The sequence below is a fragment of the Chrysemys picta genome, unplaced genomic scaffold (genome assembly GCF_011386835.1).
Source record: "Chrysemys picta bellii isolate R12L10 unplaced genomic scaffold, ASM1138683v2 scaf561, whole genome shotgun sequence".
Taxonomy (NCBI): Eukaryota; Metazoa; Chordata; order Testudines; family Emydidae; genus Chrysemys; species Chrysemys picta.
The window spans coordinates 1-13,542 of record NW_027053268.1 but is presented as its reverse complement, the minus strand read 5'-3'; the positions used below and the strand labels follow the sequence as shown (position 1 = coordinate 13,542).

The 13,542-nt window shown below is 43.0% G+C and overlaps 1 protein-coding gene across 4 annotated transcripts in view; it reads right to left on the bottom strand.

Moving 5' to 3' along the window:
- The window catches only part of LOC135972179 (centromere protein F-like), a 37,900-nt gene extending 24,942 nt beyond the window's left edge, over positions 1–12,958 (bottom strand). For 3 of the 4 annotated variants that reach the window (XM_065579637.1, XM_065579638.1, XM_065579639.1), the window contains exons 1-2: positions 11,403–12,958; positions 3,470–3,571 (exon numbers count right to left, since the gene is read on the bottom strand). In XM_065579637.1, the coding sequence (XP_065435709.1) occupies positions 3,470–3,565 (96 nt within the window). In that variant the 5' untranslated portion in view covers positions 3,566–3,571; positions 11,403–12,958. The remainder of the gene's footprint in view (positions 1–3,469; positions 3,572–11,402) is intronic. The other variant, XM_065579640.1, reaches the window with a different exon arrangement.
- Positions 12,959–13,542: the final 584 nt, after the last annotated feature.

Genomic DNA, 13,542 nt, shown 5'->3' with positions numbered 1-13,542 from the left:
CTGGGCTGGCCTGCCAGGAGCAGAAGAAGGCAGGTGGGGAGGGTCACACTCAGGAATAAGTGAGCCAATTACTAGCAAAATGTTCACGCTTTTTTCTGATTTTTTTATCGTCTAACTATAAATTAGAGGTGAACAAATTGGTAGCCTGCCTGCCCAGCCTACCTTGAAGAAATACGGATTCACTTCCTCTTACCAAGTTATAACCACCAGACTACTATTATCAACAGGTAGGAAACATGGCTTTAGTCAATTTAATTCGTGGTAGGCCAATAAATTGTTTCACTAACAAATGCAGATCCATCCAGCTGCCAAACTAAAAGAAAAGAAAAAATCCAAATAAAAGTAGCAAGGGAGAGTGTGACAAAGGAGAAAAAAATGAAAGAGGGAAGGTCAGAGTGGAGATACTTAAAATATTTTCCCACTAACTTTCCCTCAATTTGAATACGAGGTACTAAAATTTGCCCCTTAGTGGCAAAATCAGAATATCATGTTACAAAAAAGTTATTTTCCTTACACTAACTGGCTTCTTTTGAGCTGTTTTGGCTACATGGATCCTGCTCTAGGTGTGCACGTGCCCCATGTGCATGAGACTGGGTTCTTTTGGGTTGACAGTGCACAGTGTAGCATCAGCAGGTATCTTAATATGCACGCACACACACACGCACCCCCCTCACACACACATAACACCTGCGGGCAAGGCAGGCCCAGCCACTTCTCAGTTTCTTTGCCAATACAGAATCCCAAAACTAGTGGATTTCACAATAGTAGAGAAAGAGGACTGGTCGTGGGGTCCATGTGGGCAGAACAGCCAGAAGAACCAGAATTACTGTAAGGTAAGTCTCCCACTATCTGTTAACATGGATCTCACTTTAGGTGACTAACAGTTATCTCCCTATGGAGGGGGATGTCAAGAGTCTAATTTACATAAAGACTGCAGGACTGCCCTAACAAACTGGGCATCAGATCTAGTAGTTGCAACTAGCGAGTAGTGCTGAGTAAAAGTAGGCAATGAGCTCCAACTGGCTCCCTACCAAATTTCTGACATAGGAACCTTCCTCAAGCATGTCCATGTCACTTGGGGCCTAGTATAGTTTGCTTTAATATGATAGGGTTACCATTCATCCGGATTCCCCCGGACATGTCCGGATTTTTGAGCTAAAAATAGCGTCTGGGGGGAATTTGTAAATGTCCGGACTTCCCCCACCCCATGCAAGCGTGCGCGGTTAACAGGGTAGCCGGCTGGATGGTGCCACTTACATGGGGCTCCGACAGCCAGAGAGAGCCCCTCCTCCTCCCCCCTGCAGCAGAGATCACTCCCTCCCTCCCTCCCTCTCTGCATTCGCAGATCGCCTCCGGCAGTCTGGAGCTCTGCCCCCGCTCCTCCTCCCCTGCCAGCCAGCCTGCCGGGACGAACGGCTCCGGGCGTTCCTGAGCAAGCTCACAGAGACGTTAGGCGAAGGCCAACAACAAGGGGGCCAGGGGATCGGAGAAGGGGCAGGGAGGTTTTGGATGGGGCAGTCAAGAGATGGGGGGTTGGGAGTTCGGGGGGAGCTTTCTGGGGGGAGTATGGATAAGGTTTTGGGCAGGTAGCGGGTAGGGTCCTGGGAGGGCAGTTGTGGGGGGTCTTAGGAAGGGGCAGTTAGGGGATAAGGAACAGGGAGGCTTAGGTAAGGGGTGGGGTTCTGGAGGGCAGTTAGGAGCAGGGATCCCAGTAGGGGGCAGTCAGGGGACAAGGAGCGAGGGGGGAGTTGGGAGTTCTGGGGGGGCTGTCAGGGGGCAGGAGTGGGGAGAGGAATCGGAGCAGTCAATGGGACTGAGAGCAGAGGGGTTTAGATGGGTCGGGAGTTCTGGGGGGGTTGTCGGGGTGGGGAGTGGTTGGATGGGGTGTGGGAGTCCCAGGGGTCTGTCTGGGGGTGGGGGTGTGGATAAGGGTTGGAGCAGTCAGGGTACAGGTAGAGGGTAGGATCCTAGGAGGCCAGTTAGGATTGGGGGGGGGTCTCAAGAGGGGGCAGTCAGGGGACAAGAGGCAGGGAGGCTTAGGTAGGGGGTGGAGTCCTGGGGGGCAGTTAGGGGCAGGGGTCCCAGGAGGGGGCAGTCAGGGGACAAGGAGCTGGGGAGAGGGTTGTGGGTTCTGAGGGGGTAGGGAAGTGGGAGGGGTAGGGGTGGGGCTAGGGCAGGATGGGGGTGGGGCTAGGGTGGGGCTCCTCCCGTCCTCTTTTTTGCTTGCTGAAATATGGTAACCTTATAATATGAGAAGTTGGATCTAATTTATTTAGTTCACAGAAGATCTTTATGCAGTCAAATATCCATTTCAAAAGTCTCTGGGTTGAAACAATGAGCCCTCTAGACCTGTCCCAAATATTACAAAAAAAGTTCTAGGCCAGTTATGGAAAGGCTTTGTTCTATGGAGGTGGTAGAAAAGTGCCCTAAAGACACCACTCATATGAAGTTTTGCCTCTCCAGGAGTCAAATGAGGTTTGGGGGGAAACACTGAGGGTCTATGCCCTGATGCAAACAAAAGCCGGAGACCACTCTGAATAAGAACCTAGGGCGAGATCAAAGAACAGTCATCTTGTCTTTGTGAAATATAGTAAAAGAGGTCCTGCCATTAACGCCTAAAGCTAGCTTATCCTTTGAGCAGAGATAACAGTCACCAAAAATCCTGTCTTGATAGAGAGGTGATAAAGGCTCTAACAGGGACAGCGGGGAGATCATTAGGTCCAGGAAGACAATACTTTGGTCCCAGGAAGGTCCCTCACTTGGGGAAGTGTAGTTGCTGTAGCCAACTACACTTGAGCACCACAATCTCCAGCGGCATGGTTCCAACGCAGAGCACAGGGCAGCATCCATCAACATAGCTTTTAATCAGATATCCCTGTCTTTAAGAGAGCGAGGTCTGAAGTTTTTGTAGATCCTACACTTCTCTTTAATATGTACCTCTCTGAGGCACTTAAGGCAGCTCGTGTTCAGGTCACTAATAGACATAGGTTTGCTGCACCCAGCCCATGGCTTAAACCCCAGGGACTGGCCATACCCCGTCCTTGGGGCTATGTCCCTAATGGGATTCCGCTCCTAAATGCTAACTGCTAACACTACAGTAACGATATACAAGAAAAACTCAGAGTCCAAAGTTAGAGAAACCACTATCGGACTTGTGAAAACAGGAAGCGTTCCAACAACCGTCACTGGTGGAAAGAAGGAACTGAGAGGGCATGGGGCCAGCAGGGTCCAATGTACCAGCGCATAAGCACAGGGCTCCAGAGGTTGCCAAAGCCAGCCCTAGGGGGCGCGCACACATCAAATATGGAATCGACATGAGCAAGCACTCAAAGAAGAAGAATCCAATCTTGCGTGCCTGAGGCACATATGCACCTAGAGTGGGATCTACATGGACAAATACTCAAGGAACAACTGGTAACAGCAGTCTGGAGGCAACTTTAAACTTGTGAAAAAATGGGTCTTATCTTACCTTTTCCCGTTCTTTTCTTTTCTCTTCTAAGGAGCGACGATTAATTTCAACTTCTCTTTGCCATTTCTGTACTCTTTCCATGGTTTGCTCCATCATTTCAGTCTATAAAAAGTTTAATCATAAATCACAGTGATGCAAGGGGAATATTTATTATTTGTACTACAATAGCAATCCCGCCCCCGCAATCAGGATTGAAACCCCACTTCAGTAGGCACTGTTAAAAAAACAAAAACAAAAAAAGACCACATACATACGAGGAAGTCATGGTCTCTGCCCCAAAACTGCTTACAGTCTTCCATGACCTAGTGAACACCCACACAGGTATCCCATCCCAAACTGATAACAGATTACACTTGGCTATAGTACAAGTGTGTGCTAAGTTTCAATAAATGAGCAGCAAAAACTAAAAAAAACTAGAAGTGTTTAGGCACAAGAGATAAATTCAATGCAACTTTCAATTTACAGTGAATCAGCACATTGATTCAACTGAAAAAAATTAGTGAACTATTTTGAACAGCAAGAACAGAAGAATTTTCCTTGTTTAAAGTAGGTTAGACTGAAATTTTAAACTGAAAATCAATATGCTAAGAATTTCCTTTTTAGAGGAAATTCTCCTATTAGAAGTGTTTCAGTTTATCTGTCATTTTATTAAAATAATATATTGCTTGTAATTTTGGTGGTTTATAAAGAACTAGAGTACACTGAAACCCCATTTAATAAATTCCCAAGGTAATTTCTATTGTGAAAACAATCTGCTGATAAAAGTCTGAAAGTTGTCCAAAGCACACTACTATACATTTTCTCAGAACACAATACTACCGCCGCTCCTTTGCCTCTTACAGTTTCATTGTATTCACAGCATGTTAGGGAGACTTACAACCAATTTACACAGAAAGCTGTCCTAGCAGAATAACTGTTTTTCTCTCCACAGAACACATTTTTATTTTCTGAAATCTTTTCTTTAAGACAAGTAACTATTTTTAAAGGTAATAAAAAAGTGAACTGCTGCTAAGATTTAAATCATCTTCATGGTTGGATGCTTTTAAAATAGAAGATGAATAATTTACTTGAATATAATTTTAAAGGGATGTGAAAAAATGCTTCTTTTGCTTTATTTCTTAGTAGTTTAACATAATACAGTACTGTATTTGCCTTTTGCGGGGGGGGGGAGGGAAAGGGGGTGTCTCTGCTGCTGCCTAATTGTGTTCTTCTGGTTCCAAATGAGATTTGTGTGGTTGACTGATCAGTTTGTAACTCTGGTGTTCGTAACTCTGAAGTTCTACTGTAAATTATGGAGCCACCATGAGCAAGCACATACATAGTTAAGCTTTGTTGGAGAACTGTGTAATGAATTGTGTTAGTCAAATATGTACTAAGTAATGTTAGAGAAATTATTATATATAAGACTATAAGAAAATAGGAAGGAATTTTTGCTTTTTGTATGTATTTCTGCTGCTTTAGATCATCAGATTTTGCTGAAACAGTCTGTAAATCAGAAAACTGGTTTGTATGTCTCAGATATAAAGTTCTTGACCAAGCAGAGAGCAGGGTAGAGAAGAGAGCTGTTAGCTTTCAGTAAGTCAGGTACAATCCCTCATCCTCCACCCGTCCAACAAGTAAAAACTCAAGACCACAAAAACAGATGAGTAAAAAGAATAAAAATTGCTGTAATGTAAGTACAACTGCATGGAGCCAGTGAGCGTGACAGCAAGGAATAGATGCATTGGGAACTCCATAGATATAAGTAAGTTTTAGCAGAATAAGCAAAACATGTATTAATTTGGGTTAGTTATTGTGATTTTTAATTAGGGGGTTAGAGTGGAATATATACGGATAAAGACACAGATGAGGTAGCTTGCTATACTGAGTCTGTGCAAAGTTACAGAACAGAGGATTAAAAAAAATAGATGATTGACAGAATAGTGGAGAAGATACAGAGGAAAAATAGCCAAGCATAGCAGAGATTTGAAAAGAGTCACCCTGTCCCCAAGAAAGATAACTTGAGCATTTCCTTTTCTTGTCTTATCTTTTTTTTGCATGTTTATGTAATTCATAGGTGACAGTAGCATTGTCTGAAAACATATATAATAAAGGCTAAAATAAATTGTTTCAGCCTAAATTGAAGTGGATTTGGTTCTCACCCAACAGGTTGACATTGGCATTTAAAATGGAACTCAAAATGCCTGTTTCACAGTATAATAAATTAATCTACTTTCCAAGTTTAGCAGAGTTACACTTTAGATGACATTAATTTTCTGCATAAAATAGTTTCTTACTTTGCCAAAGAAAACAATTAAAAAAAATCACAATATTAATAAAATTCACCACTTGTTCTCTCACCTTTTTCTTGGCTTTGAATATTCCACCGACAGACCACCCCAGACTCTTCATATATTCCATATTTAATAATATAATTTAATAATATAATATAATTCAATCAGATTTCCAACTCATTTAAAGAAGCTAGACTGTAATAAGAAAAGCTCTTAACAGTCACACCTAGAGGTTATGGTGACAGAGCTATGCCAGTAACTCAGGTGATTTATAAGTAGCATCATTGTGACATCAGAAGTAGCAACCAATCAATCTTTCCTCTGCAATTTGCTCAGTAACTCAGGTGATTCATAAGTAGCATCATTGTGACATCAGAAGTAGCAACCAATCAATCTTTCCTCTGCAATTTGCTATCAGTCACTGAAGTGGAGAGGGCCTAGTCACAGGTCAAAAGTTCTCATTGTTAAATTACTTGAACATCTGTATACAAACATGGTAATAACACTGGATTGGCTCAATGTCCCTGGCCTCAACCTACTCCCAGCCAAGACCGTCTCTCGATGGGCTCCTCACAGAGGTAGCAAAGAACAGCCCTTACTGTACCTCTCCAGAGGGAAATTCTTAACCCCCATTCATCTGAAGGTATAATCTTCAGCATCCTGTATATAGGGTGTAACATTCTTAAGTAGGCAGCAGAATCTGCATGCATCCATTAAAACCCTGACAGCAAAGGGTAGGTGACAACCATCACATCTACAGAAGACACATGTGGAGGTCCCTTTCTCCACGGCAACATAACTTCTTTCATCTAAGTGTGTATGGAGGGGCACAAAGGGGATGGGAAAAGAGTTAAGCTAAAGATAAATATGAAGAATCATGGAATCCATGACTTGCATGAGCTACAATGTTCTACCAAATGCACAGGAAAATTGTGGAGCTGCAGCAATTGGCAGAGGCCAAAACATTCAGCTGGACTTCCCCATGTTCTCAGGAATTCCTGTAGCCCCTCAGAGTTTCTCCACTAATCTCAACTCAGAGTGCCTGCAAAGTTCAGAAGCTCCACCAGAACCTGCAGTCTTCCTGGTAACAACAGAACCTGAGGAATACAGACTGGTTAACCCCTATCGTACTTCTAAGCACTACAATGTTCCCTGTTACTTAGCTCCCCCATTGTTCTCTGCATAACACCGGGGACTTTCTGCCAGCTTTCTTTCTTTGCATGGAAAAGATTTCAAAATGTCTTAAAAAAATAATCAAGAAAATCCCCAGGCAGAAACCAAACCAAACAAATCATTAACATCTGTGAGTAAAGTTGACAGTACATGTAAGTGTTTTTTTAAATTCATAATAATGCTGCAGTTATTAAAAACAAACAAAATCAAGCATTAGAAACCAAGGTAATTCAGAGTTAAGATCAAAATAAAAGACAGCCTAACATTTGAAAGTAGGCAAGTCCCTCTGCCCCTAAAGCAGGGGTGGGCAAATTTTTTGGCCCGAGGGCCACATCGGGGTGCAAAACTGTATGGAGGGCCGGGTAGGGAAGACTGTGCCTCCCCAAACAGCCTAGCTGCTTTACGTATTTCCACAACAGAAACATATCAGCGATGATGCCTAAGCTCTGGTAGAATAAATGCTGAATGAAGCAGGAGACTCCATATTAACCACTTATTAAACAGGCCCTCACACAGTCATCTATGCACCTAACTGGATGAAGATCTAAAAGATTTCATCCTTTGCAAATTAACATGCCAAAGCACGTCTGACATTCAACATAGAGAGCATAGCAGCAACCTTAGAAGCGGGTGGTTCAGAGAAAAATATAGGCAGGTGAATCTGCTAGTTCAGATGGAAGTCTGTGACAACTGTCAGTAGGAACACAGGATGTGTCCTAAAGACACTTTGTCCGGACATAAGATAGCATAAGTTGGGCTTTGAGCAGGGAGTTGGACTAGATGACCACCTGAGGTCCCTTCCAACCCTGATATTCTATGATTCTATGACCCAGGGCCTGAAGCTAGTCTCATTGCTTTACCCATTAAGTACATCTGGAGCAGGGCTTCTCTAGATTTGCAGGTCCTGCAAGTGAAGGACTTGCAAATAGAACATTTTCCAGGGATATTCCCCCAGACAAAATAAATATTTTAAATGCCAAACATTAAAGGGTATAGTGCTCTTGTTTGATGGGCAGTATGTAAATCCAGGGGACTTAGAAGAAGCCATCCTGGCACCAGAAAGAAATAACTATTCTGGTTAAAAAACCAAAATGCCAATGGGCAACAACTAACCATCCCTATCTATACTATGCACAAATTTGAAAAGAGCCAGTTATTTTGTTAGCACTGCTCACTGCCCATGTTCTTCTCGAAGCCAGGAGGCATGAGAAGAACTGAGTGGTGGCTGGCCTGCTCCACCCTTTTATGCCCTCGGTGCAGGACATGAGGCCGCTCAAAGTGCATGAGACTCTGAACCTGGGTGAGTGGGGTACGTTGCACACCGTCAGCAAACTGTGCATATGGATAACCACTCGAAGGGGAAAAAGTTACAAAGGGATAGCAGTGGTCTGTTCACTAAACCGATAATACACTGGCTTTTACAAATTGTCCTAGAGCCAGTACAAAAAGCCCTTGATCAAAACACCAGTTCAGTATGGAGACCTAATCTTGCTAACTCTTATGTGAAGGACTTAAAAACAGCACATTTTCCAGGAAGAAAGATTAGAGGCTAGAGTCACTGAAGAGGCAGAATTGAGGTTGTTTGAGAGCCTTAATTATACATTTCCAAATTTTTAAATGTTGGGTTGTGATTTACGTTTAACTTAACTTTGAATTTCCTGTATTTTTAATACTCGTTATTTTTAATTACTACAAATTTATTGTAAGGGACTCTCATCCTTAACTTGAGTTTACCCAAGTATTTAGCCTGCAATAGTTTAGAATCCAAGTAACTTTCCCCTTAATTTATGGTAGTTTAGGCTGAAAATGTTAAACTATATGACAGTGTCTCTTTAAGGTCACAATTGGCCACCAGGTGTCATTCTTGCTCTATGTAATATTATTGGTAGGGACTACAGTCCATTTTGGTCAATTTTACCGTCATAGGATTTTAAAAACCATAAATTTCATGATTTCAGCTGTTTAAATCTGAAATGTCACAGTGTTGTAATTGTAGGGTCCTGATCCAAAAAGGTGTTGTGTGTGGGGGGAGGGGGGGAGAGGGGGTTGCGGTGCTGCTACCCTTACCACTGAGCTGCTGCTGGTGGCAGCGCCACCTTCAAGCTGGGAGACTGGAGAGTGGCAGCTGCTCGCTGGGAGCCCAGCTTTGAAGGCAGAGCTACTGTCAGCAGCAGCACAGAAGTAAGGATGGCATGGTATGGTATTGTCACCCTTACTTCTGCGCTGTTGCACGTGGGGCACTGCCTTTAGAACTGGGTGCCTGGCCAACAGGCACTGCTCTCCGGCTGCCCAGCTCTGAAGGTAGCACAGAAGTAAGGACCCTCAATTTGAGAAACACTGGTCTCCCCCATGAAATCTGTATAGAATAGGGTAAAAGTACACAAAAGACCATAGTTCATGGTCCGTGATGCGTTTTTCATGGCTGTGAATTTGGTAGGGCCCTACTGGAGAAGATGTTCCAGATCTTCAGTGAATCATGCTCAAAGGCATGAGGCTGCAAGATGCTAAGTACCTGCTAAGAAGTGCTTGGACCCTTGCAGAAAATGGCAAGCTAATTAAGAACTCAAGGTTGTATAACATAATGCATACTTTCAATTCATCATCCTCAGGATGTTCTAAGAAACATTATTCAAGTATCTTGAATCTTGTAAATATGACTGAATGTTTGACACACACTACTGCTAACAGTAATTATAAGAGCAGCCAGAAGAGGCCTGGTGCAACATGGTACAGGAACTCCTCACTTAAAGTTGTCCCAGTTAACGTTGTTTCGATGTTAAGTTGCTGATCAGTTAGGGAACATGCTCATTTAAAGTTGTGAAATGCTCCCTACTAAGGTCGTTTGGCAGCCGCCAGTTTTGTCCACTGCTTGCAGGAAGAGCAGCCCGTTGCAGATAGCTGGCGGGTGGTTGGAACCAGGGTGGACCAGCAGCCCCCCATCAGCTCCCCCCTCCCCTAAGTTCCCTGTGCAGTAGCTGTCCCTCCCCCCACTGCCATGTGCTGCTCCTGCCCTCTGCCTTGGAGCTGCTCCCAGAGACTCCTGCTTGCTGTATCGGGGGAGGGGGAAAGAAGGGGGCTAATGTCAGGGTGTCTCCCCTTCCCCCCTGTTTCTGCAACCTGCTTACCCCATCTTCCATAGAGCAGTGGGGACACACTACGGAGGGAGCTTCTAGGCAGTAGTCTCAGGTCTCAGCAAGCTGATTTAATTAACAAGGCAGTGTACTTAAGCCTGGAGTCAGTACTTAAAGGGGAAATGCTCATTCTTCTCTCACACCCAGGGTGTGTGTCTCTGTCTCTTTCTGCCGTCCCACCTTTCCTGCTGCCTTGTAGAGTGTGAGAGTTAACCCTTGAGGGCTGGGGTGGGGAGCAGGCAAATTTTTTTTTGCTTGGGGCGGCAAAAAACCTCGAGCCAGCCCCGATACTCTCCAAAGTCAGTGTTGATCTCTCTATTCCTGATGGCAGCTGAAGATACAGCACAACGCCTCAGACCTAAACAGAGAAACAGCACCTACTATTAGGGTTACCATACGTCCGGATTTTCCCGGACATGTCTGGCTTTTTGGGCCTCAAATCCCCGTCCGGGGGGAAATCCCAAAAAGCCGGACATGTCCGGGAAAATAGGGAGGTAGGGTTCTAAGTGGAGCTGGCCGGAGGGCGACAATTCTGTTTTGCGACACCTTTCGAGGTTTCAAAATTTGTTTTTATTCTAGATTGGAATGAAACCATAAGCCTTTCAAATGCTTTCACAAAATGAAATTGAATCAAAAACATCAGGTTTTCTATTTGGGGGCCTTCCTCCTTGCAAGAGTCCACTTTGCACCTCAGAAACCTTCCCAGCAAAAACTTTGTCTGAATCAATACATCTCCGTGAAATATTTCGGCTTTGACAATGCAGCACATTTCAATGAAAAACATTCAGTTAAAAATGTTTAAGCAAAAATTTCCCCCCTTCCTCTCAACCAGAAGAAAAAGGTGGTTATACTGGGAATGGCTGGGCCTAGAATCCCTCTCTTTTTGCCAGAGGTCTTTTGCAAAGTTTTTGGAGGAGTCCCAAAGTCAACAACATGTATCTAGACTGATTTTCAAAACTACAACCTGATATTAGGATTCTGGATTTCAGAATTTTTGGCTGTTTTGCTTTTGTCATCAAATACTACAAAACTGTACAGATGGGAAGACATCAAACAGACCAAAAACCAAAACTACTAGAAATTACATACATCTACAACAAAATATACTAGCCCCCTGTAGCCTCAATGGTATACTAGGGCTTTTTTTTAAAGCACATGCGGCTAAACTCAGCTCTGACAAGCAGTTGAGTTAAATGGACTTATGCAACCTATACGAGGGCTGAATCTGGCCGATGATGTCCAAGTTTTTACAATGCTTCCAAGTCACGCATATGACAAGACGATTCTCTAGATAAGCGTGCGCGCATACACTCCCCACCAATGTGGTCTCTTCTCCTCTAACGAAGTAACAATTACCTTTTTTCACCACCTCTGGGAGTCCGTCTAGCTCATACTCTGGCTCATTCTCATGTAGGGAGATGGCAATCTCATCAGCACCTGACCAAAGGAAAGAGTCATTATCTGTACAAATAACTCTGAGGAGACTCTGGAAAGATGAGTTTAGAATGCAATGATCTCAATCATTCATTTGTTAATTAAGTACATAAGATGTGTGCTTGTGCAACCACAGTAAACTATGCCAAATAAAACAAAACAGACATCATGTAAAGGTTACTTGACAGAAGAGATCTCTGTTGATACTATAGTTACTGTCAGGGTGCCAGGTATCCCGATTCTTTGGAATCTGACCCTGGACACACAATGCATGGGCAACATTAATTCTGGCACTTCCTAACTTTTAAGTGCTTAACATTACTACCTTACCATTATTTTAACAGTTTTTGTGTATGTAATTGAATATAGCTCGTCTCAGAAATATGGATCTCTTTTTGTACCGCTAGTGATTCTGCTTATTGGACACTCATGAATATTTCCTAGCCTAACTTACTCTAGCTAATGGCAGACAAGTTGTAGTATATTTTACACACTGTGGTGACCACTTTAAACTGTTGTCCTATTAGCTCTATACTTAGCCCCTGACAACTCTTGAAATGACTGAAGCTTGTGATCAATAAAACACCATCAGATCAGAATTAAACAAAGACTGTGAATGGCTATCCAACCACAGAAGCAGTTTCTCCTCCCTTGGTGTTCACACCTCAACTGCTAGCAGAGCACCTCACCCTCCCTGATTGAACTAACCACGTTATCTCCATACTGATTTATACCTGCCTCTGGAAATTTCCATTACTTCCATCTGAAGAAGTGAGGTTCTTACCCACGAAAGCTTATGCTCCCAATACTTCTGTTAGTCTTAAAGGTGCCACAGGACCCTCTGTTGCTTTTTACAGATTCAGACTAACACGGCTACCCCTCTGATACTTGTCTGAATCATAACACTTTAAGAGTTGCTCCTCTCTCCCTGTCTACAAGCCAGAAGGACACCAAAAGCTGTTTGGAAGGACATATGTATAAACTCTAAAAGATGTCAGTTTCTCCATGGTGGATGCTGAACTATCAGCCATCTATACCCAGAATGTGAATTTTCTTTGTTGTGATGGCCAGCAACGGAAAGAACAGACACACTCCAACATTTTACACTCTCATGTCTCAAACAAAGCATTGTAAGAAGTTATACACACCACTCTAATGTTCTTTAAAAAATAGCCTCCCCTTCATCCTAAGGTCATTTTTGATTTCAAAACATAGGCATTGGAAATCTATATTCATAACATAGAAGGAGACTCTGAAATTTGAGGAGACAGATCTTGGGCCAAATTCTCAGCTGGTGTGAATGGCAGAGCTTCAGAAACTATACTGATTTACACCAGCTGAGGATCTGGCGCCTCATCTGAATCAAACGTAATAATGCATGTTTTGAAAACATATTGTATAAATAAATGCATTAAGGTTAGAAACAGGATCATGATTAAGGCTATGTTTTAGTCTCGGGTATTTTTAGTAAAAGTCATGGACAGGTCACGGGCAATAAACAAAAAGTCACGGCCCCATGACCTGTTCATGACTTTTACTAAAAATACTCGTGACTAAATCTTACCTTAATGGCATCTCACCTGTCATTAAAAGTTCAGTGCAACTAAAAAACCAGACAAAAGTTATAATATGCATTTGTATAGTAGATTCACTTAGTAATATACAATTGAATTATAGCAGCTTCTAATTCCAACAGAGAAACATTAAAGTCATGTTTATTGGAAAGCTACATGTGTGTAGATTTTCTTGATAGAGAATTAATAATCTAAATAGAATATTCAAAATAACCAAATGACAAAACCCAGCTGAAACGCATGTGGTCCAGGCAGGTTTGTCCACCCTATGTGCATTGGAATGCCAAAATAAAGGGATGGTGGATATCTGGCAGCCTTATAAAACACACTTCAGGATAACGTAAATATCAAGCACATTAGCTGGGCATGGAGTGAGCACTGTAACTCAGTGCCTGCTTGCCACAATACGGGCTCCACACTGTGCTACATGATTGCTTTTTCATGTGTTTATTTCTGAAGCGAGAGCACAGAACTACAGTCCGTCATTC